A 21,793-nucleotide genomic window follows, 5' to 3' on the forward strand; every position below is an offset into this window, starting at 1 on the left:
GATTCCCACCACCACCATCACCATCATATCCATACAATAAAACACCTCCGTCTCCTCCAAAAATCGGAACAGTGGACTTAAATCTCTGCCGTGCTCAAGTACAATTCTAATATTGGGTAGCATTCCTACATATGGTTGTATTCAAAGATGGCCCCACTCATAGCTTATACAACGAGTACAACCCATGTCATCTTTGAACTCGAAGCTACCGCTCAATGGAGATACCTAGAATATCAAGATCCAGGGGAAAGAATTTTAGCAATGATGGTCGATGATCTTACACTTTTTACAAGAAGGATCGAGTGAATTGAAATGAACTGAGGAGCTAGGAAAAGTACAATAAACCAGAAGGCTGCAGGGCTCGACGGACATAAAACCCTCACCTCCTAGATTTCCATCATCCAGTAGAAAAATATTTTTCATTACGTTTCATTATCATAGAGAAAGTACTGAGAATAAACTGAATACGGAGTTGGACTGATGTAATTGCACGGCGAGCAAGTTATACTAACCCACAGCGCAGAACTGTGTTGCTATGTTCAACTAGATGTAACTCCCGCCCGATAATTTTTTTTTATAGTAGTATGAAGGAAGTAAGAAGGAAAATTTAAACAAGTAAAAAAAGAATTGTTTATACAGAATGGAAATATTGAAAAATATCAGTTTACTTATACTTGTCTTTTGCTTTTTTCATTAATAATTCATTTGAATGAAAGAAGAGTGACTGTCTTTTTGCCTAATTATTGTATAATCCTTATTTTCCCTGATTATTGGTTTAAAATTTGATGACATGATTTTTATTTAAATGGGGTTGGGCAGGATGAACTCTATTGAGGGTTAATTGGTTTGTCAGGTAGTCTTGTGAACATCTAGAAATAACGTCTGGGTTGTTGGCTTTTTTATCTTAAATATTATTTGTGGCGTTTGAAGCGGTTAAATATTATTTTCAGTTTCTTCAGTTACGCCAATCTTAGGTTTACCAACAAACACTTTCTCCAGGAAATTTTACCAAAATACGCGGGTAGACGATTCGTAGTATGTACTTCAAGAAATAATCAAATGGAAACGACAAAATTTTAATACGATTAATAGAAATTATTATAATAAAATAGTTTGTTTATATGTTGTAATGTACAAATGTTAATCTTTGCCAGTGCGTTTGTAAAAATTGTTCATTTCTTTTGGAGAAACGGCCGCTGATGGTGGGTCTGAGGCACGTGGTCGTCGAGTGAACTGCAAAGGGCTGCTAGCCTTGAGGGACTACCAAGTGTGCCGGGGTCGTCGACCCAGAAGGCTCAGATCCACGAATCTCCTCCGAGCGGAGATCTTGCAGAGGATCGGCTATTTTTATCCAGATTCTAACGGTGGGCCGGCATTCCATCTGAACGGCGTGGGCGAACGGGATCACCCCCTAACCTTTGGGCCCCCGACCCACTTCCGGAGTTTTGAGTCTTATTCTGATAGAAGGGCAGTCAAAATGAGATCCCCCTTTCGCCTCTTCCGCCCTCCTACAAATTGCCCTGCCAACCGGCGTTGGTCCGATAAAGCTCAAAGCCTGGAAAGCCCACTGATGAGGTCCTGAATTGAATCTTCCCTGGCAATAAAGTATAAGGAACGGACAGATCCGATTCGGTTTTTCTTAAAAGTTACCTACGCGCGCGCGTGTATAGCTGTACGCCTGAATGAATTTATACAGTTTTGTCGCGTTGGATATACATGGTTTAACAACAGGTGGATGAACTTTATGATGGCGAGTAAATAGCATCTCGTCTCATCTCTAATCGCTTCTTCCCGTACCCAAATGCTACACGGCAGGGATCCACAGACTTTCTCTAAATATTTATTCCTTGGCAATACTCGCTTGTTTCCCGTTAGGTAACAACTCTTACCAGAGGACAAAAGGTTACTGTATGTCGTCGTTTTGGTAATTTTTTTCCCTAAACGGCCTTAACTCTCGAACGGTCGGATGTTAGAAAGAGCAAGCTTAGATTGTACCTTGAACTTATAGAATTTTAAGCTTAGGTAGGCCGGTTCGTACTTAGCAATATCCCCTCGAATCTATTTGAATTTAATTTATCCACGATTACTTTCAGCGTACAAGAGATGTTGTGTTAAACTTGCAAATCGCGGGCATTTTAATTTGTAGTCGGATCTATAACGGTAACATAAAATCTTCTAAACGCATCATTATTAGATCAGGCCTTTAGGCGGATTTAAGTAATTTAGGTCCTAACCAAGGCCAATTATCTTTCATTATATTAGCCATTTTGTTTTCATTTATTTTAAGCGATAGCTCTTGATGTTGTTCGCTTTCATAACGAGATAGTAATTGGTGCACATCCTAATTTTTATAATGTCAGTAAATGACTGTAGTACCAAAAGGGTAAATTAAAATATTTACTTATTTATCAGTGCTTTTTCTGTTTATTCTCAATAGAATGAATGTTTAAATAATATATAAAGTGGAAGGTTTATGGGCCGACAAACAGCTGAGGTCATCGCCGGCCCTCCGCATGTATTCCTTCTCTTTCCTGTCTTTCTCGCGTATTTTGTATTGAACTGCAGCCATTTGAGCATCTCGATCTGGTTACTGACTCTCTGCTTTTACTTGTATATTACGTCGTTATTTTAAAAAGCTAGCCTCTTGTTAGTACCTCAGGTTGTCAATTTAAGAATTGATACACAACATACAATACATAACATATACATCGCCACAAACATAGAAGTCTGGTCACATTCACTCCCCCAGAGTACTCGATATTCCTCGGGGCGGGGTTGAACCCACTCCATTCGCGCTAATAACTTACTTTTACTCTCCAGACGTCACACACTCACCCCAGAGTACTCGATATTCCTCGGGGCGGGGTAAATAACCCCTTCCTTTCATGCTTAAATTACATTCATTCCAACAGAGTAAAATATAAACAACATACAATACTAACAGAAAAGTCTGGTCACATTCACTCCCCCAGAGTACTCGATATTCCTCGGGGCGGGGCCGAACCCACTCCATTCGCGCTAATAACTTACTTTTGCTCCCCAGACATCACACACTCACCCCAGAGTACTCGATATTCCTCGGGGCGGGGTAAATAACCCCTTCCTTTCACGCAAATAAATTACGTTCATCCTAATGTAATAACATAAACACCACACAAACACGACACAAACACTTCAGACACAACACAAGCACAGAACAAACACACATAAACTATATACATTTGAAGATCCCTATAGCCCTGAGGTACCGGTACAGCGATTTGTGCCCGCTGCCGTGCCCCAAGACTACGCACAGGTCCGACGATATTCCAAAATATTGCCTATAAACGTCGAGCCTTCTACAATTGAAAAGGTGCTCGACTGTTACTCTATCTTTGCATAATGGGCACCTTTGAGGTCGCTTTCCTGCTAGAAGGTGCCCGTGTGTAATCCTTGTATGACCTATGCGTAGTCTTGTCAGTATGACCTTTTCCCTTTTTGACCCATTTTCCGTGAACCAGGGACCGACGTCTTTCTTAACCTGCCACAGTTTGGCAGGGTTATTCCTATTTTGCCGAGCCCAGCGGTTTTTCCATTCTTCTTTTAATGTATTTGAAATTAATAACTTGAGATCCGCTGGGCGTATTTGTTGGGAAGCGTCGTGGGGTCCTCTGGCTGCTTCTTTGGCCGCCCTGTCTGCTGCTTCGTTCCCGGCTATCCCTATGTGGCCGGGAACCCACACCAATACGACCTTCTTCCCAACTGTGTCGATCCCTTTTAATTGTTGTTTTATTTTGTTTACTAATGGGTCCACGGAGCTTCTTCTCCTGAGCTTCTGGACCGCACTGAGCGAGTCGGTATATACTACATATGATTCGTGAGGCTGACTTTTTATTATGCTCAGTGCGAGGGATATGGCATTTAGTTCCGCCGTGTACACGCTCGCGGCGGGAGGGAGGACAATTTTTTTGTTTCTCCCTCCGTGTACACGGCACACCCCACGCCCTCTGCCGTTTTTGACCCGTCTGTGAAGACGGGTCTGGCATCTCTATATTCGTTTTTCAGGGCATCAAAAATTCCTTTATATACATAGTGGGGTGTCTCGTTCTTTTTTAATTTTGCCAAATCCCACCGTACGATGAAGGCAGGGAGTAGCCAAGGGGGTGTTTCAGGTAGTTTTTCTGCCTCCACTTGGTTCAAGTCTACTCCCCGCGCCGCTAATGTTTCCTTGGCTCTTATGGCCAGCGGCCTCGTACGGGTCCTCAAGAGAGAGTATCTTTCGCTGGAATTAGGGTCAAAAAGGGTCTTATGTAAGAAATGGTTCGGCTTTGCCCATTTGCTCGCATAATACTTCAACGTTAATTCTTCTCTTTTTAGAGCAGGGGGGAGAACCCCTGCATCTACACATATGCTATCGAGCGGGCTTGTCCTGAACGCGCCTGTCACTAGTCTTAGGCCTTGCATATATATCCTGTCTAATTTTTTGAGGCGCGTTCTTCTTGCCGAACCGTAGGCCATACAACCGTAGAATAATTTCTGGCACAGCAGCGTTTTAAAAAGGGTCATCAATACCTCTCTTTCTGCTCCCCATCTGAAATTCGACAGGAATCTCAGGAGGTTGATGACCCGCTTGCACTGGACTTCGATGTTCACGATATGTGGTTGCCATCTTAGCTTCTCGTCGAAGATCATACCGAGAAACCTTGAGCGATCCGCATACCCGAGAGCTTCGTTCCCCATCCGGAGCTGAGGGGGATTATGTTCCCTCCTCAGTCTACAGAAGTGAACTGCCCTCGTCTTTTCGGCCGAAAAGGAGAAACCTATCCTCTCGGCATTGGCAACCATTTTGTCGATTGCGGTCTGCACTCTTCTTCCAACTTCTTCTAGATCGATACCATGTGCGTAAATAGCAGCATCGTCGACGTAGAGCGAGATCATCATTGGAGGCTCAATGCCATCGACGATACCGTTAACCGCAATCGAAAAGAGTGTAACCGACAGTACCGATCCTTGCGGGATCCCATTTCTTTGCTCTCTCCTTTCGGATAGCGTACTTCCCAGCCTTACCCTAAACCACCGGTTGCTGAGGAAACTCCTAAGCAATTCCGGGAGTCTACCTCTCAGGCCGAATTCGTGACACCTCCGGAGGATGCCATACTTCCATGTCGTGTCGTATGCCCTCTCGAGGTCGAAGAATACAGCCACGCCATGTTCCCTATTCAGGAACGCGGTCTGTACCTCGTCCTCGAGAAGAACCACTTGGTCAACGGAAGCATGTCCTCCCCGGAATCCCGCCTGATGTCGGCAGTAGAGTCCTCGAGTCTCCAAATTCCATACTAGTCTTCTGTTTATAATAGACTCGAGGACTTTACCCAAGCAGGTGGTCAACGATATCGGCCTGTAGCTTGATGGCTGGCTAGGGTCTTTACCTTCTTTGGCTATCGGTACTATGATGGCTTCTTTCCATTGCTCCGGATATGTTCCGGCGCACCAAATGCTATTAAACAACTCTAAGAGGCGACGCCTAGCCACCTCTGGGAAGTGGCGAAGCATCGCGTTAGGGACGCCGTCGATACCAGGAGCTTTGTCTTTTAGATCGTCTAAGGTTTCTTCTAGTTCAGCCATCGTTATTGGTCGGTTGTACTCTTCCTCGTTTTCGCTAGTAAAGTCCAGTACAAGCTGTTCCATTCTGCGCTTTTCTGTACGGAACCTTTCGGTGTATGACCGATCGCTCGACACTTCCTCGTAGTGATGAGCCAGCGCATCGGCCACCTCCTTCGGCTCCGTGATGATTCGATCAGTCACTTTTAGGGCTGGAATTATTGGTTTTTTTGTCTTCCCCGCGATCGCTTTTATTTTTCCCCATATCTGTATTGGCGATGTTTCGTTATTTAGCCCCGATACATATTCTTGCATGCTTCTCTTTTTCTGTTGGGTCAATAACCTTCGCTCTTTTGCTCTTTTTATTTTAAAATCTTCTAAATTGGCCGACGTGAGACTTCTTTTCAATTTTTTAAGCGCCCTTTTCTTTTCTTTGTTTGCCGCCTTACACTCCTCAGTCCACCACGGCACCCCCTTTCGACGAATGGGGGTTCCTCCTGTTTTGGGCACTGAGTGCTCGGCGGCCTGTTTTACATTTTCTGTGAGGATGTGGACGTCTCGTTCCACGTCCCCACTCATATCTGAAATATTCAGGGCACTTCTGAAAGTTTTCCAGTCGGCCTTACGAAGGTTATATCTGATCGCGGGGGTATAAAGCGTCTTACGAATGGTAGTTTCAATGATAATTGGCACGTGATCGCTGTTATATTCGTCGTTTAAAGTGTTCCATGAGAGGCTAGCGGCAATGGACGGAGAGGCGAAGCTCAAGTCGATCGCACTGAATCTCCCAGTGTAAATACTTATATACGTCGGATTTCCATTGTTAAGTAGCACCATACCGTATTCATCTATAATATCTTCTATACGCTCGCCCCTGGAGTCCGTCGTCTCCGACCCCCACATTGTATTGTGGGAGTTGAAGTCTCCTAGTATCAGGCAGGGACGAGGTAGTTGATCTATTATTCTTTTAATTTCTGTATGGTGCCACCTTCTATCTGGGAGGTAGATATTGCATAAGATCATCTCCAATGGAGTTTTTATTTTTATTGCGATCGCTTGTATTTCAGTATGTAACGTCAGTTTGTCGTATTTGAATTTTTCGTTTATGTATAGCGCTACTCCACCATGCGCCCTTCCACCGGGTTCGGGATGGATTTCCCTGCTTACGCAGGAAAAACCCCGGAGGTGATATTTCTTCCCGGGTAGAAGATGGGTTTCCTGTAGCGCTATTACCATTGGTTGTTTATATCTAATTATTCGTTGTAATCCTTCTTCATTATTTTTTAACCCTCTCACGTTCCATTGCAAAATGTTTTCGTTCATCATTATTGTTAAAAGTACAAATTATTATAACTGGTTGGTCTATGGCATGAGTCATGTCTCTATTGATTGTTCTGCTGCTGTTGCTTGTTTAGGTGGCTTGCGGGGTTTTCCCTTGGGCCATCCTTTCTTGTTTTTCTTTTTAACCTCCTGGAAATCTTCCGAGTCGACCGAGGTAGTCGACTCGGTCCCGGCGTCCCTCAACTCCCACTCCCCAAGCTTTTTGACGTCCTCCGGATTTACTCCGGGAGGCATCCGCTCGAGGGAGAGAGACGAGGGACCCGAGATGTCTCCAGGGGTCATTATTGGTGGAGGGATAGTCGACGGCGAGGCCGTCGGACCTTCCGTTTTATTACCTCCGCTCATTGGCGGAGGTTTATTTGTTCCTCCCTCCAATTTTGAGGGAAGGTTTGGGGGTGCCGTAACACCCTCCACTGGTTTTACCCCGTCTTTAGGTCGGGGAGGGGCACCAGTGGAACCCCGGAAGGTGTATATTGGTGGGGATGGCTCCGTTTGGACGGCCATCTCCACGGTCGAACCTTTTTTTGGTGCCGACTGTCCGGCAGCCCTCGCATAGCTCATATTTGGCCGTGAAAACGCTGAGCTGCGGACTAGAGCTCTTGCTTCGACATGACTCATGCCTTTTTCTGCCTTTAACCTCTGTATTTCTCTTTCCTCTTTTAGTATTGGGCACGCACTGGACCTTGCATGGTGCGGCCCATCACAATTTACACACCTCGGCGGATCTACACATGGCCGTCCTTCGTGCACCGGCACGCCACACGAGCAAATCGTGTTCTGGCTTCTACATCGAAGTGCTGTGTGGCCAAACTTTAAGCATTTGAAGCATCGCATTGGTGCCGGTACAAATGGACGGACCAAGAATCTTTGGTATATGGCCCGTACTTCTCTTGGCATCTCTGGTCTGTCAAATGTTAATATGAGAGAAGATGTATTTATGAGACCCCTGTCCGTTTTTCGTTTTATTCTTTTTACTTCAATCACCCCCTGGCTTGACAGTTCTTCTTTGATTTCCTCCTCAGAGCATATTAGTAAATCTCGTGCTGAGATTACGCCCTGGGAGGAATTCAGCTTTCTGTGGGGGGAGGTTTTAACAGGGGTTGCGCCGAGGTGTTTAGTCTCCATGACCATTTTGGCCTGCAGAGAGTCAGTAACCTCTATACTCAGGATTCCTGATGACAATTTCTTTAGATTTTTAACTTTTCCCATTTGTTGGTTGACTACACGGCAGATCTGGATGGGGGAGTCATCTTTAAAATCCCCCTCTTTTTTTTCCATGATCCAGTATCTTGTGAAATTCTTTGTCATCTGGTCTTCACTATCACTTCCGCTCTTTTCTTTTCTAATTCTTTTCCTTTTTTTGGACTCCGGCTCGAATGGCTGCAGTGTCCTCACTAATTCGGTGTTACCTTTTCCGTTCCTAGCAGTATCCATACGTTGGGTGGCGCTGCTCTCTCCACCAACTCCAACGGGGCCCGAGTGAATAACGCCGAGGGTGGCCTGTGCCCCCGACGTCACCGGCATTTCGCCTTCCGGATATACGGCGTTTTTTTTTGTATTTTTCGGAGCTTGTTTGTTTTAGGCCAGGGGGAAGCTACCCACCCTGGCCCTAGCCGATTAGTGGGGCTGCCACTATAGGTGAACCGGCACACCTCCCCCTCCTTAAAGCCTGGGACGCCGGGAGAAGGAACAGGGAGGAGGTTAGTGTTGGGGAAGGGGTTATTATAGGAGTGGAAGGTTAGGTAATGAGGTTAGTAAGGGGATAAAGTGTTACGGAAGGCCACCAGGTACAGGAGGGGTATTGGACGCAGTTTAACCTCTTGCCCGGGAGGGTTTAAATAATAAAATTCATTAATGCAATCTTATGTTTGAAACAAAACATTCTACACTCTTGGTATAGGAACTAATTCGACGGACAACAGGGCTTAAATCAATAATTTAAAAGACATTCGCCTTCGGAACGGTTCTGGGCCTTTCTTTCCTGTAAAGTCTTGATGATTTGATAAGGGCACCAATTCAATTGGGTTCATCCGAATCTTATTTTTTTATTACGTTTCAAATAGCATAAGTGGTTTGCCTTTTCCGCCTTGGGAGTTATGTGTGTATTGACAAGCTTACTTCCTTGTGCACGTTTTTTTTCCCAGTGTTTTTTCTCTTCAAATCTGGATTGTATGTATGCTGTGATGATTAAAACCAGAGGGTTTATCTGTTTCATTTGCTTCTGCTTCATTTCAACCCATTTTAGGCTTTTCTTCCCCGAAATTCCAATAAAATATTCTCAATAAATACACAAATCTCTTTAATAAATATAATAAAAAGTTAGACTTTAGATAGATTTTATTATGTTAAAAATAAATCCATGTATATATTGTCATGCTTTTATTGTTCCTAACATCTTTAAAGCGATTTTTTCCCCATTTGGCTTTCTTCTCCCATTGACCCGCAAATTTTTTTGCTTTGACCGTAACAGAAGTTAATCTAAAGGCAAATTTTTACCGCGTGACCAACAAAAGGCTTTCAATACCATTTCTATTCAGTGGTGCTGGCCGATTTTCCTTGACAGTTCGAGTTGGAAACATTATTTCGTAAAGTTTTTCGCAAAATATTTTTACGAGAAGTCCTTAAACAAAATGTACACTTGGGCGAAGTGGATAGAACAGCAAGCAGTTCACATGAATACAACAAGGCAAATAAGATCTTGAAATCTTTTGGTCAACTTAGAGCGTTGTCAACAATGAGCCGTTATTTTCTGCAAGCTGAAAAAGCTAATAAACTTGTAAATATTTCCTGACCTTAAAATTTGCCAGTACTGTTTGTGATATTGTTTCATTTTGACCGAACTGTCGGTGTTCTGCTGAAAATTTGACCTCATATTTTACTATTTCATCTTTAATTTACTGAGAAATTATTCCGTTTAAAAATCACGCAGTTCTTTCCCGGGTTGGATTTACGTTTCACAAATGCTTAAGAACTTAGTCCCCCCACCCTAATACAAATGAAAAATGTATACATTTATATATCTTAAGTTGGTGAAGCAGGCTTGAGGTACCTGTTTAAGGGCTAGCAACAAGACAGTGGGATAAAAATGGATTGAGGGATAAACTAGTGAACAGGGAACAACATTACCAAACGTGGAGAGACAAAAAATAATAATAGTTACAAGTTGTAAAAATACAATAAATAATCATGAAAACCTAAGAATTTTGTTTTATAAATAGTAATACTAATTATCACTGTTCTTAATCATATACTTAAAGAGCCAACACTTGAATCTTTCTGTAAATATTTTGGGATTTACATCACATTTGATCTCATTAGGGACCAAATGGAACCATTTAGGGCCTTCATACAAAAAATAATTCAACAAATTTTAATTTGGGTTGGAGCAACACGCTATTTATAAGACACACATTATACAATCTCACATTATTTTTCTTTTTTTATATTTGTTGATATAATTCCGACCTTTATTGAAAAATTCCCTTTAGTAAAAGATAGAGGTATAGTACAGGTTTCATGTCAGATTGCATCTACCTTTCTACATCCATTTGCCTGAGTAATGAGCAGAAATATCATCTGCATAGGTGGTTAATGTTCCTTGTAGACTTTCAGTGCACAAAATGTTAACATGCACACAGTCTTGTGGAATCCCATTATCTATATTTGTACTTGTACTCGGTCCTTGATTGCGTTCAGAAATATACGACTGGAACCATTTCAATACAACACCCTGTATCATCCAACTTTTGAATTAAAATTTCAACATCTAAGGTGCCAAAAGCTTTTGTACTATCAAGAAAGAATCCAGCAACCATTGGTCAACTCGTTATAGACCATGGTAAAAAAATTTACAAACGCATCCTCTGTGCTTTTTGCTTTTTGAAAGTCAAATTGCCGTTATTATTTAAAAGGACTAATATCATTTTTATCCATAGAAAACTTGTTTGCCCAATTTGACCAAGGATGTCACTCGATCCACCTATAGAATTTTGATTCAATCTTGAAACCACAAGGCTTTCCATCCAAAATCAACAATTCCCAGCTTTAGCGTCAAACCCGGCCGTTGAATTTGAACCGAAAGTGCGGATCTTCTGTTCTGGTACGAAATTTTATCAAAACGATCGTACCTGAAAAAAAGAGAATGACTGAGATTTGCACACGAGAATCGAAGGCTAATTCTGTTATACCGGACAGTTCCGATTTGCATGTCCTCCGCATATTTTTAGACGAAGGAGTAGCGGTCAACTCCCTGGATCTATTTTTAAACCGGACACCTGTACAGTAGCAACATCGTATTCATGCCGATCATTTCGATCATGAAGGAGATAAGCGACATTTTTATGTCGGCCGTAAAGTCGAGCCGATTTAATTCCATCGTTAGCTGGTTATGTACTTATCTGCGAGAATTTCTTCGGCCATGCTTAGGAAAAAGGAAAAAACTTGACATCCTTTCCATCCAGTTGTATTAGTCATTGAACAACCGGATTTTAACGGAAATTTGAAGAAAAAAGTTTAATATATCATTAAGGGAATAAATGTATTACTTGTTTTTTTCCACATTTCTTTTCATTGATTTTCTTCTCTCCTTAGTAGTATTTTCACCTTTCAGAATAAGTTATTTACGCTTTCTTGCAAATTGGATAAACTCTGGCTCTCAAACACTATTCCGATTACACTCATCAGACACTTTTTGATCTGTGACGCCTTTTCTTCTGCCCCTAACCCCACATTCTACGGAAACTCACCCTCTGTAAATCATCCCAAACACCTCCAGTTTTCCCAGCATCCCCAGATGAGTTTAACACTCATTTTGTTCTTTCTTCACATTCCACTGTCCTTCATAACTCAACGATATGGCCTCTCGAAGCTAGAAGCTCGAGTCTGTCAGTTTTGGAACGTTTTGCTTTCCATTGAAAGTGTGCCTTTGGTTTGTTGAAAGAAATTCCCCAAGATCGGGCACCGCCAATCCAAAACTTTTTCACAAGTCAGGTTCTCCCTTGGAATTGGAAGGAGGACTGGCATGTTTTCAGGTTCAGCTTGTTTGGAACTTATCCATGCTTGTTTCACTTTTCATAACTTGTTTACAAGCCCTTGGCTGTTACCAACTAAGTTTTTTTTGACAGATTAATGTTATTTGTGTCGTTTAAGAGGGATTGGAAAAAATATATTGGCATATTTTTAAGTTTATTCGATGACGACCATTAGTCTCTCAACGTTTTTTGGAGTAGATATGCTACTCTACACTCTATTCTCTTTAATAAAAAATTTTATTTAGAAATCGTGCGATGCGGTCTGGTGTGATGTAGGTTTCAGAAAAACATTTTCTTTATCGTGCCAACGTTTCGATCTTTATTGAGATCATCTTCAGGGCTTGGGATTTACAAACATTGTTTACATATAAAAATTACATTTTGGATGTGGAAAAGTGAATTTATACAATGCAAAATATATTTTTTCCACTTTTCTACATCCAAATTGTACAAAAAGAAAATGTTTTTCTGAAACCTACTCACACCAGACCGCATCTCACGATTTCTAAATAAATATCGATTAACGGTCACTAATCACCACACATTTAAAAAAAATGTTGAAACCCAAAATGAGGGTGATTTATTCAGGAGCTCAAAATCAATTTATTTTGCACAGGATGCAATAAATAGTGGCAATTTATTTTTCAAACTTGAAAAAAAGGGGAAGAATAAGACTTCATTATTAATGTGTGTTTTTATGGCTTATCGTAATGGCTATAATAGAGGGAATGCGGTTTTCTTCGATTATTTTAGCTTCTGGTTGAAAACTGCTTTCGTTCCCGATCCGCATAATTATATTCTGGCGTCGGAGTGGCTATAAAAATTCCAGACTCCTAACTCTGTCAAAGACGCCTTTCTCCCTTGTTGCAGTTGTCACAGGATCCAGATCCAAATCGGCCGACTGTTCCTTGACCCTGGAAGACGGTCAGCGTCCTATCGTACCATATTTGGGATCGAACAGGCTTCCATTAGAGGTAGACCGGGACTAGCCACTATTGTCAACTCTTGCTTCACCCTTATAACTTCTTACCCTGTTCGTTGACCCGTCGATTTGAGGGCCTCAGGAGGTGGGGTGAAGGTGACCCAAGGGTGAACGCCCTCGTGTACCCTAGGTCAACACCTCCCTACTCATAGCAAAAATGCAGCGACCAACTTTAGGACTATTTATAGATAGACCAAGGTCATGGTTTGACCATCTCCTTATAGAACTTCCGACTTCCTCGAGACTTGCCCCCTTAGGCACTCATCAATCCATCAAAAGACATGCTACATCATTTGTATCGCAAAAAAATCATTAAAAATTCGCCAAACAATATGTGTTGTTAAAAAAAATCATTGGTTACCAAATTGGATCGATAAGATTTCCAATTGGAAGAGAGTTTTCAGAAGTAATTAAGAGATCTTAATTAAATTCGATCAATTTAAGACTTCTGCCTACATATTATTTATTTTATTATTGTGAGATTAATTGGTGATTTTTAACCATGCCTATTAGTTGATCAATTTGCATGTTCTTTAGATTACATTAAATTTTTTATTCAATTATATTATATTTCAAAGAATTGAATTTATAAAAATCTGTGAACTGAGAAAAGTATATTATATATTGCATATGTAATAATGCACTACCAGTGTTGTAAATATAATATTTTTTCTGTTTCAGTATCCTTGCAGTGGTAACACGTCAACTCCTGGCAAACTCGAAGATGTTGGACTTTCTGTTGCTGCGAGGGATTTAATCGGACGACTCCTCCAGCCAGATCCGACAAAAAGATTGAGATCTCTACTGACCCTTAAAACAATTCCATTTTTCATGGGATTTAATTTCGATCATGCGAGAGCTAAGAAGGTAATTTAATTTAACTTTGAGGGCCTTTTATAATAAAAAAAAAATTGTAATTGCTAAGAATTTACCTTTCATAAGCTCTTGGACCAAAATGAAGAATTTCAACACTCAATGTAAAAATTTTTTTTTTAGATTCATCCCAAAAATCTGTTTGAAATGAGCTTCCCCGATGGTCCTAAAATAGAAATGAATACGTCCAACGTACTTTTTTTGGATTTTGATCAAATGATTCCCACCTTGGTTTGAGAACAGCTGAATTTTAGCAATATCTTGACAATTTGCTTACAAATTTATTTTGTTTAGCTAGAGACAGCAGTAAAGTAAAATTAAGTGACACAATAATTGGTAATTAGTGTATATTAACATATAACATATAAAATTAACTGTGTGTAATAATAAAAATTTTAATTTAATGTCAAATAAAATCCGTCCAGGAACAAACCAGGGATTTCTGAGTTACGTATATTTGTGATAAATATTTACAACATAATAATAATGTAATATAAACTTAGTTACCTAAAAAATATTATTGCATATAATTATAATTAAAATTTGAAAATGAATTAAAGCTTTATTATTCTTTACCTTTTTCCATATTACTGATAATAATAATGTTAACATAATTATTTTCAATATATTTTTTTCTTTATCTTCATAATTGAAATATTAAAGTTTGGAATTTGTCATTAGTATCAGCCTTCAGTGTAGAATATAGTTGGTTTTATACGATCCAGCATTCCCACAAGGCCACAGTTTAATTTATATAAAATATTCTATTTTTAATTGTTAATTCTAAATTTACCTACCTAAACTAGGTTTTTTTGACTTTTTAATACTAAAAGTTTACAGTATTGAATATAAAATTATTTTGCTTATTTTGCAGCATGCATTAAATTTTTTTTATAATAGTTTTAAATAAATATTTAAAGTTTATTAGAAATTTCTTTAAATTATGTTATAAGTTAGATCAACGATACATTTTTTACCAATGTTTTACAATTATGAGACTAGCAAAACATGACCATTTGCTTTTAGATCGCATTTCTTTAATTAGAAATTAATTTAATGGGTTAGTCAGTTTTAATTTAATACAACAAATGTTATATTAAATTAAATAAATAAATAAATAATAGTTTTTGGTGTTTTACACCCTCCTTATAACCTCGGGCAATTCTACCATTAACGTTTCCTCTGGCGTTGTTTCACTTTTTGGTAAACAGCATTTGCAATATTTGGCCTTTGCGCACTGCCGCACTCTCATATCATTTAAGACGAATACCCAAAACAAGATAGGCCCTTGAAGGGTGTTTAGGACATCGGTGATTATCCAGAATTGAGAAGGACTGCCAATAGCCCAAGACAAAACCTCGAGGATCCAATTCAGTCCCATCATACAGAATAAAACAAGCACTTGCATAAATCTACAAAACAAAATATTTATCTTTACACTGATTCATTAGTTAAATTTTTTCGTAATAGTATTGCAACTCACAATTTTTCTTTTCTGTTTATAATAACAGCATTAACTACATCAGACAGATGGTGTATTTCGCTTGTTCCATTTTTTTTATTTCTGTTTTTGTGAAGAAATCTAGCTGTCAATACAAAATATACAGTGTTGCCTATAAGTACTAAAATAATCGGACCGTAGAAGAATGGAATAACTGATTTGTCTCCTGGAAACAACAAAAACATTTTGTAAAATATTGTGTGAACCTTTAACTTGATCGTCTCCTATCATCCTGGTCTGCCTATTGTACGTCAGTCGGTCTATATGTCAATCTATCAGTCTGTTTATTTATAAAAAATAAGAACAAACAATATCCTCTTTTATTTTTTATTAATTTGACATTAGACCCACCAATATTATCGATGATAATCAAGCTTCATTTGTAGTAGAGTAGATTTTTAAAATAACTTTTTTAATTATTAGAGTATGCATATCTCACCTTGGAACCAACAAGCGCTGACTCCCATATTTGGTTTTAAGTAGGATAAAGGAATTGAAGGAGTATAGTCCATCACTACAGTAATTACTACAATAGCGGTTGGAATACCCCAGGCAAATAAATTATATTTGAAAAACACACATTTATCAGAGCTTGAAGAAGTTGTATTGTGTGTGGCCTTTCTCCTGAAATTGTTTCATTATAAATTTTTATTTAACACACATTCTATTTAACAATTTTCTTTTATTACTGGAAATTCACTTACGTTAGTCTCTTCCAAGTATGAAAACAAAGTATATTTAACCAAATAAAGCATGATAGAAATGAAAATTGTATTATATATGCTGAAACAAAACAAAAATATATTATTAATAATAAATTATTAACGTAAAACAAATATAAAAAATGTGTTACCAAAACCAATGCACATTTCTTGAGTAAGATCACTTCCAAAAATATGAACAATTCCAAGGGTAGCGTATGCGACAGCTAGGCAGAAGCAATGACACGACACTAATTTACCATATGTGTCTTTTAATTCCGAAATCCCAAGATAGACAAAAAGTATCATGATAAGAAAAGGCACTGATATAATACAGCCTGAAATTGTGTTAAATTAATGCATGAAATATTGTATCAATACGCTGTATATAATACCTAATGGATATATCACGTCCGTTATGGTCTTCCATAACGGTTCGACTACTGGTTGTGGAAAACAGATAAGCGGAAGCACAGCAACAGAACCGTCATCCATTTTAAAAGACTCTAAACAATACTCCGAAGGGTGAATAGGAGGATCGCTAAGAGCCGGTATCTGGAGATAGCCTTCATCCAATAAAACAAATTCATCATTTTTATCTAATTGAGGCTCCAGACGATATCTGAAATAAAAACAGTTAAGAAAACATTGAAAAAGATCAAAATAATCCCACATAATCAATATTAGTTTGTTAAATTTGATATCCTGTACTGTTTAATGCAAAAATGCTAAAAAATATTTCAATTTGTTTAAGCTGTAAATATTTATCGCCTTTGTCATTGGATTGGTATTTCCAGTATGTGTCTAATCTGTACATGTCATTGATATATTAATAAAACCATGATATAAATTTCATTGAAGAATCAAACTGATTTTTGTTCTTGACCTGTGTTAATTTAGTGTTATAATTATTAATGGTTACACTGATTATAACGAATATTGCTGAAAAAAATTCAATTGATTCTCTTTTTCATAATCATTTGTGTCAGAATAAAAAACTCTCCTCTTTTAATTTCTATCCATCATTGGTTGACTTAGGACAAACTTTGTAACAGTTGTTCCCTCCAAGCTCAACTACCAGGTGATCTAAGAACTGAGGCTTCTGTAAAATCTTTTCAGATATACCTTGGATTATTTGTGCATGGAAAGAAACAACAGAATGCATCAAAGGAAGCCAGAAAAACTTCAAATCCTGTCAGGATTCTTGACCGGAAACTGTAGACTGAATTCTGAAGAAGATTGGTATAACCCAACATGACACGTGCAGAGTCTGAAACACCAACACAACTAATAACAAGCTTTGGCTCCGCATTAGCCCACAGGAGGAAGTGTTTTGCGATGTACAATAAAACTATAGAAGAAATTCGTCTACTGAAACCAGCCTATTAATCGAATTTATTAATGTATTAGGATTAATGGTGTGCTATTAGTACAGAATAGAAGTATAATATCTCTCTAAGGGGGCAGTCTATTACACATCCTGAATATTACATCTTACATTGGCTTATACAGTTAGAAGTGCTGAACTTTTATCACAAGTCCTATGACCCTCTCAGTCAGCAAGAATGTATGCTTTGCAATTATAACTGAAGGACATATTCCACTTTGTCGTTGAGTTCTATAACAGTTCCTTATTGCCTACCAGCGTTGAGAAAAAAAGTTCGTTAGATATCTACTTAATAGACCCAACTGAACTAAATTAGTTAGTTCAAATTTTATTTTTTTAATAATTTCAACTTAAAATGGCAGTTAAAATATTTGAAATATAGATTTTTGGTTTAGTTTTTTTTTTTTTTTAACTAAACATTTATTTTTATGCCATATATTTCAATTGCTAATGCTTTGAAAGCCACGTCCCTGGTCCCTCATCAGAGCTCACTATTTTGCAAAGTGTAAGTTTAATTTTTGGAAAAAAATCTATATTTAAATTAGTTATACAAAAGCTGTCTTGCATTATGGAAGATTATTAAATAATGACTTACATTAGGAAGTAAATTATAATTATATTTTCTTTATCCCTTCTTTTCTGTTTCTCCTGTTTTTATTTTTCTTATTTTTTATTATTAATATTTTATTTCTTCCTAATTCCTCTTTTTTCTCATCTATATGTATTGTATAGTTTTGCTTTGTTTATAATTTCACAATTAATTATGTTATAATTGTTTTTTAGATATGTGAAACCTATCAAAATTAAATATGAATTGAATGCATCTTTTACCAAAAGTAGCTTTTAGGCACATATTTAAATATAATAATCATATGAACATATAATTTATAAATTTTATATCATTTTTAAAATGTGAAAATCTCACGTTCATTAACGATTAAAAAAGAGCAATATAATTTTCAATAGCTAAGGGATTTAAATCAAAAAGAGGTCAGAAAAATCAATGTATTTTTAGTCCAGTAAACAACAAAATGTTTGTACTATATTGAATTTGTTTGTAAATATTATGTTACAACTCACCTTCCATGTTTGCAGGCATCTCCAATTACTACATCGACAATTAAATCAGGTTGTGGATATAGATCAACGATTAAATTTTCAAAATTTATGTCGGTGGTCTCACATTTGTTGTCTACTAAAGTTTCTGTGATGTTGCAGCATTTTCTTATAAATGGAACTTCAGATCCTTCAGCTAGGTTATTATAAAACAGAAGTAATGAAAGAAGAATCATGTCTACAAATTTCACGAGTGACTGTGCTATTGATTTTTATTTTATTTTTATTTTAGATGTGATGTCATGTCACGCCTTGATATTTGCTTATTGAAATTCAAACAATTCCTAGAATTAAGTTTGTATTTAGTCACTCGACACTTACCAAACAAGATTGTTGAAACAACAACAACGAGCTTTCCGATGGGAAGTCTATTCATGACTGAATTACTTACGCTCAACCACTGCTTATCTTGCACTGATATAGGTAATATGAATTACTACAAATTGAGTGCTCCCCCACTCGGTTTTACTAAAAATACCATTTGCACTGAGTGACTAATAAGTGTTAAAACAAACATGATAAAATTCATATTTATTATTCATTCCAAAGGTAATTCTCTTTCAACATTACAATATATATAATTTCAATACAATTTTTTTTAATATATGTGTTAACTATATAAAATATTGTTTAATGTTTTTGTTAATACGCTAACATGAATTTAGGTGATTAAAACAGTTCTAGCATTTGTAAAAATAATTTTTTTACATATTAATATTTTGTTTTAATAAAAATGAAAGCTAACAACTTGTTACTTTTTCTTAGGTACTTATCAAGTTTACTCTTCTATCCTGCATCCACAATTTACTAAACAGAGAGACAAAACCTTTTTTTTAACAATTAATATTAATCAATTGTATTAAAGTTAACATTAATTGTTAATTTGTATAATTATTAATTACACAAATATATGTGATTGCTTGGCCCGAGGCTCCTTAGTGTACAAATATATAATTCCTGCCATCCAGGAGGGCTTAACATTGAACTACCCATTCAGTGCTGTGGAGGAGGAGTCAAACTATTTTACAATATATTTTTCATTGTCAATTAAAAAGTCATGGGTTGTGCCAGAATACCAACCAAGAATTGGTAGCAAGGCAAATAAATACAAATCAGATACCGTAACCACTTGGCCACTCTGGTCTCCATGGAACCAATGTATACATATTGTTCATCCAGAGTGCTTAATGTCCAAATACCTGTTGAGTGTCGGGTGTATTCCAGGATTCAAACCCAGGACCTCTAGCATGGCTAATATGAGTCAGTCGGACACTCTATCCACTCGGCCACCTTCGTCCCCCTGATATCAATAATGTATAAGAGAACTAATAAATGATAATAAATTGAAATGAGACTGATAATGAAGATGAAAACTTTTTTATTATGGTGGTTTTTATATATGTTTCTGGAAAAACATAACAGAAAAGTTTATTCAAACCGGTTCACATTAGAAACACAAAATATTGTTTTTGTTGATACCTCTCTAGACCAACTACACCTTTTTTAAATTATTTCTGCTATCAATTGAAGCAGTTTGTGTAAATTTTACTAATAAGAAAATTAAAGAAACCATTTCTAAGAATTGTAATACAATACCTACACAAAATGCTTACAGAATTACACTAGACAGCAAGGTAAATGTTACAAAAAAAAAACGTAAGACCTTCTTAGCTTTTAAGCATTCCAAACGCCAGTACACAACAAAGTACTTATGTAAAACTAGATATTACAATCATAATGGACATACACAGTTATTAGGATGTCCCAAAAAACCTAAAAATTGCAAATTTCCAAAGATCTACAAAACATGGTTTACACACCATGGTATATTCACAATAACGACCTGAACCAGGACCGTGATAGCTGAAATTGCAAAAGCAAAACTAGATGCAGATACAATATTCGGGATGTGAATGTATTGTCCTTTAAAAGCTATTGTATCCTGTCCTCTCCTTATAGAACACCATTGATGTTAATCCATCCAGAAATTTGATTAGTAGGCCTGGTTTCAGTGGTTGAATTTCTTTTATTTTGTGGTTTCCAAATGCAGTTCCTCCTGCAGGCAAATGTGCCACAGTTTGTTAGTAGTTGTGTGTGTTGGTGTCTCCTACTTCCTTGCATAATCTAACCATACTGTGTTGGATTATACCATTTTTCCTGAAATGCCTATTCTCTCAATGTCCTGTTAATAATTCTGTTAGGAGTTAAAGTTTTCCTGCTTCCTTTGATGCATGCACTCTGTTGTTTCTTTCCTTCCAAAAATCGCATGAAGGTTGTTGGATTAGTTATGTTCAATGAGTGAATTCTACTGTTTCCTCATTTTCATCCTGTCTTTTAAGATACGCTTTGATAGTGTGAAATCCATATGCTTACATTAGCTGTTCTTGTACCCATGGTTCAGTTGAACTGAGTACATCACTCAATTGAATGAACTTCAGCCCGGAAGATACTACAGTATTTTCTTATGGGTTTTGAGTATTTGGCTCCAGGACTCCTACTCCATACCTACTTTTGTTCTAGATCCATCAGTGTATCAGCAGATTGAAGCCATTCTCAAGGGGCCGCAGTAGCCAAGTGGTTAGCGTGAGAGAATCTCGGCTCGTAGATCCCGCGATCGTGGGTTCGATTCCCGTCTCCTCTGGCCTTTTTCTCACGCTACCCTTCCCCCCAAAACGAATACGCATAATAACATTGTCATTGGCTAATATGCTCAGAACATAAAGCCATTAAAAAGAATAGGAAAAAAAGCCATTCTCAACAGGAACATTAACATCTCTTGTTTCACAGAGATCATGAGATGCAGTCTGGTGTGACATAGATTTTAGAAAAATATTTTCTTTGTGCCAATGTTTCGATCTTTATTGAGATCTTCAGGGCTCAAAATGTTTGTTTTCTGCGTAATTGGGTCATTCTTGTGTGTCGTGTTGAGAGTCCCCTTATGATCAATAAAATAAATGTAGCAAGTGAAAAGACTTAATTTGTACATCATTTTTTTTTTAACCAGTTTTAATTTAAAAGTATAAATCTTATTATTGTTGCCTACGTAGATCCAATAATAGACAATAAAGAATATGACATTCTTGTGTCACACCATCGCAGATGTAGCTCTTCTCTCAATTATTCTCTAGTTTTTATATTCCTCATTTATCAGTTCTTAAAGCGAAATGTGTTTTCTTATGACATTAGTGCAAAACATATTATTTCTTTTATGAAGTATTTACAATACGTAAGTTATACACTAAAATCACAAATTGGCCGATAACAAATTTTACATTAGTATTT

General features: G+C 37.6%; 2 protein-coding genes and 1 long non-coding RNA gene across 4 annotated transcripts in view; 2 read left to right on the forward strand and 1 right to left on the reverse strand.

Moving 5' to 3' along the window:
- The window catches only part of LOC106669389 (serine/threonine-protein kinase S6KL), a 71,157-nt gene extending 56,797 nt beyond the window's left edge, over window positions 1–14,360 (forward strand). Inside the window, exons 9-10 of the mRNA XM_014398849.2 lie at window positions 13,615–13,800; window positions 13,930–14,360. Coding sequence (XP_014254335.1) covers window positions 13,615–13,800; window positions 13,930–14,043 — 300 coding nt within the window. The 3' untranslated portion in view covers window positions 14,044–14,360. The remainder of the gene's footprint in view (window positions 1–13,614; window positions 13,801–13,929) is intronic.
- A 300-nt stretch (window positions 14,361–14,660) lies between these two features.
- On the reverse strand, window positions 14,661–18,918 carry LOC106669387 (G-protein coupled receptor Mth2-like). Of its 2 annotated transcripts, XM_014398847.2 has the most exons (8): window positions 18,833–18,918; window positions 18,476–18,647; window positions 16,404–16,630; window positions 16,161–16,346; window positions 16,012–16,090; window positions 15,747–15,931; window positions 15,290–15,473; window positions 14,662–15,218 (listed from the first exon to the last, which is right to left on the reverse strand). In XM_014398847.2, exons 1-8 carry the CDS (start codon window positions 18,885–18,887, stop codon window positions 14,942–14,944), a joined length of 1,365 nt encoding a protein of 454 aa, XP_014254333.1. In that variant the 5' UTR covers window positions 18,888–18,918; the 3' UTR covers window positions 14,662–14,941. The 2 variants fall into 2 exon arrangements, with proteins under 2 accessions (XP_024081140.1, XP_014254333.1); XM_024225372.1 differs by lacking the exons at window positions 18,476–18,647; window positions 18,833–18,918 and adding an exon at window positions 17,134–17,741 and having other exon boundaries at window positions 14,661–15,218.
- LOC106669390 lies at window positions 18,557–21,312 on the forward strand. Its single transcript, XR_001340927.2, has 3 exons — window positions 18,557–18,668; window positions 18,744–18,934; window positions 19,277–21,312. It is a non-coding gene; the product is annotated as an uncharacterized LOC106669390 (long non-coding RNA).
- Window positions 21,313–21,793: the final 481 nt, after the last annotated feature.

The sequence above is a fragment of the Cimex lectularius genome, unplaced genomic scaffold (genome assembly GCF_000648675.2).
Source record: "Cimex lectularius strain Harlan isolate CLEC.00 unplaced genomic scaffold, Clec_2.1 scaffold11, whole genome shotgun sequence".
NCBI lineage: Eukaryota > Metazoa > Arthropoda > Insecta > Hemiptera > Cimicidae > Cimex > Cimex lectularius.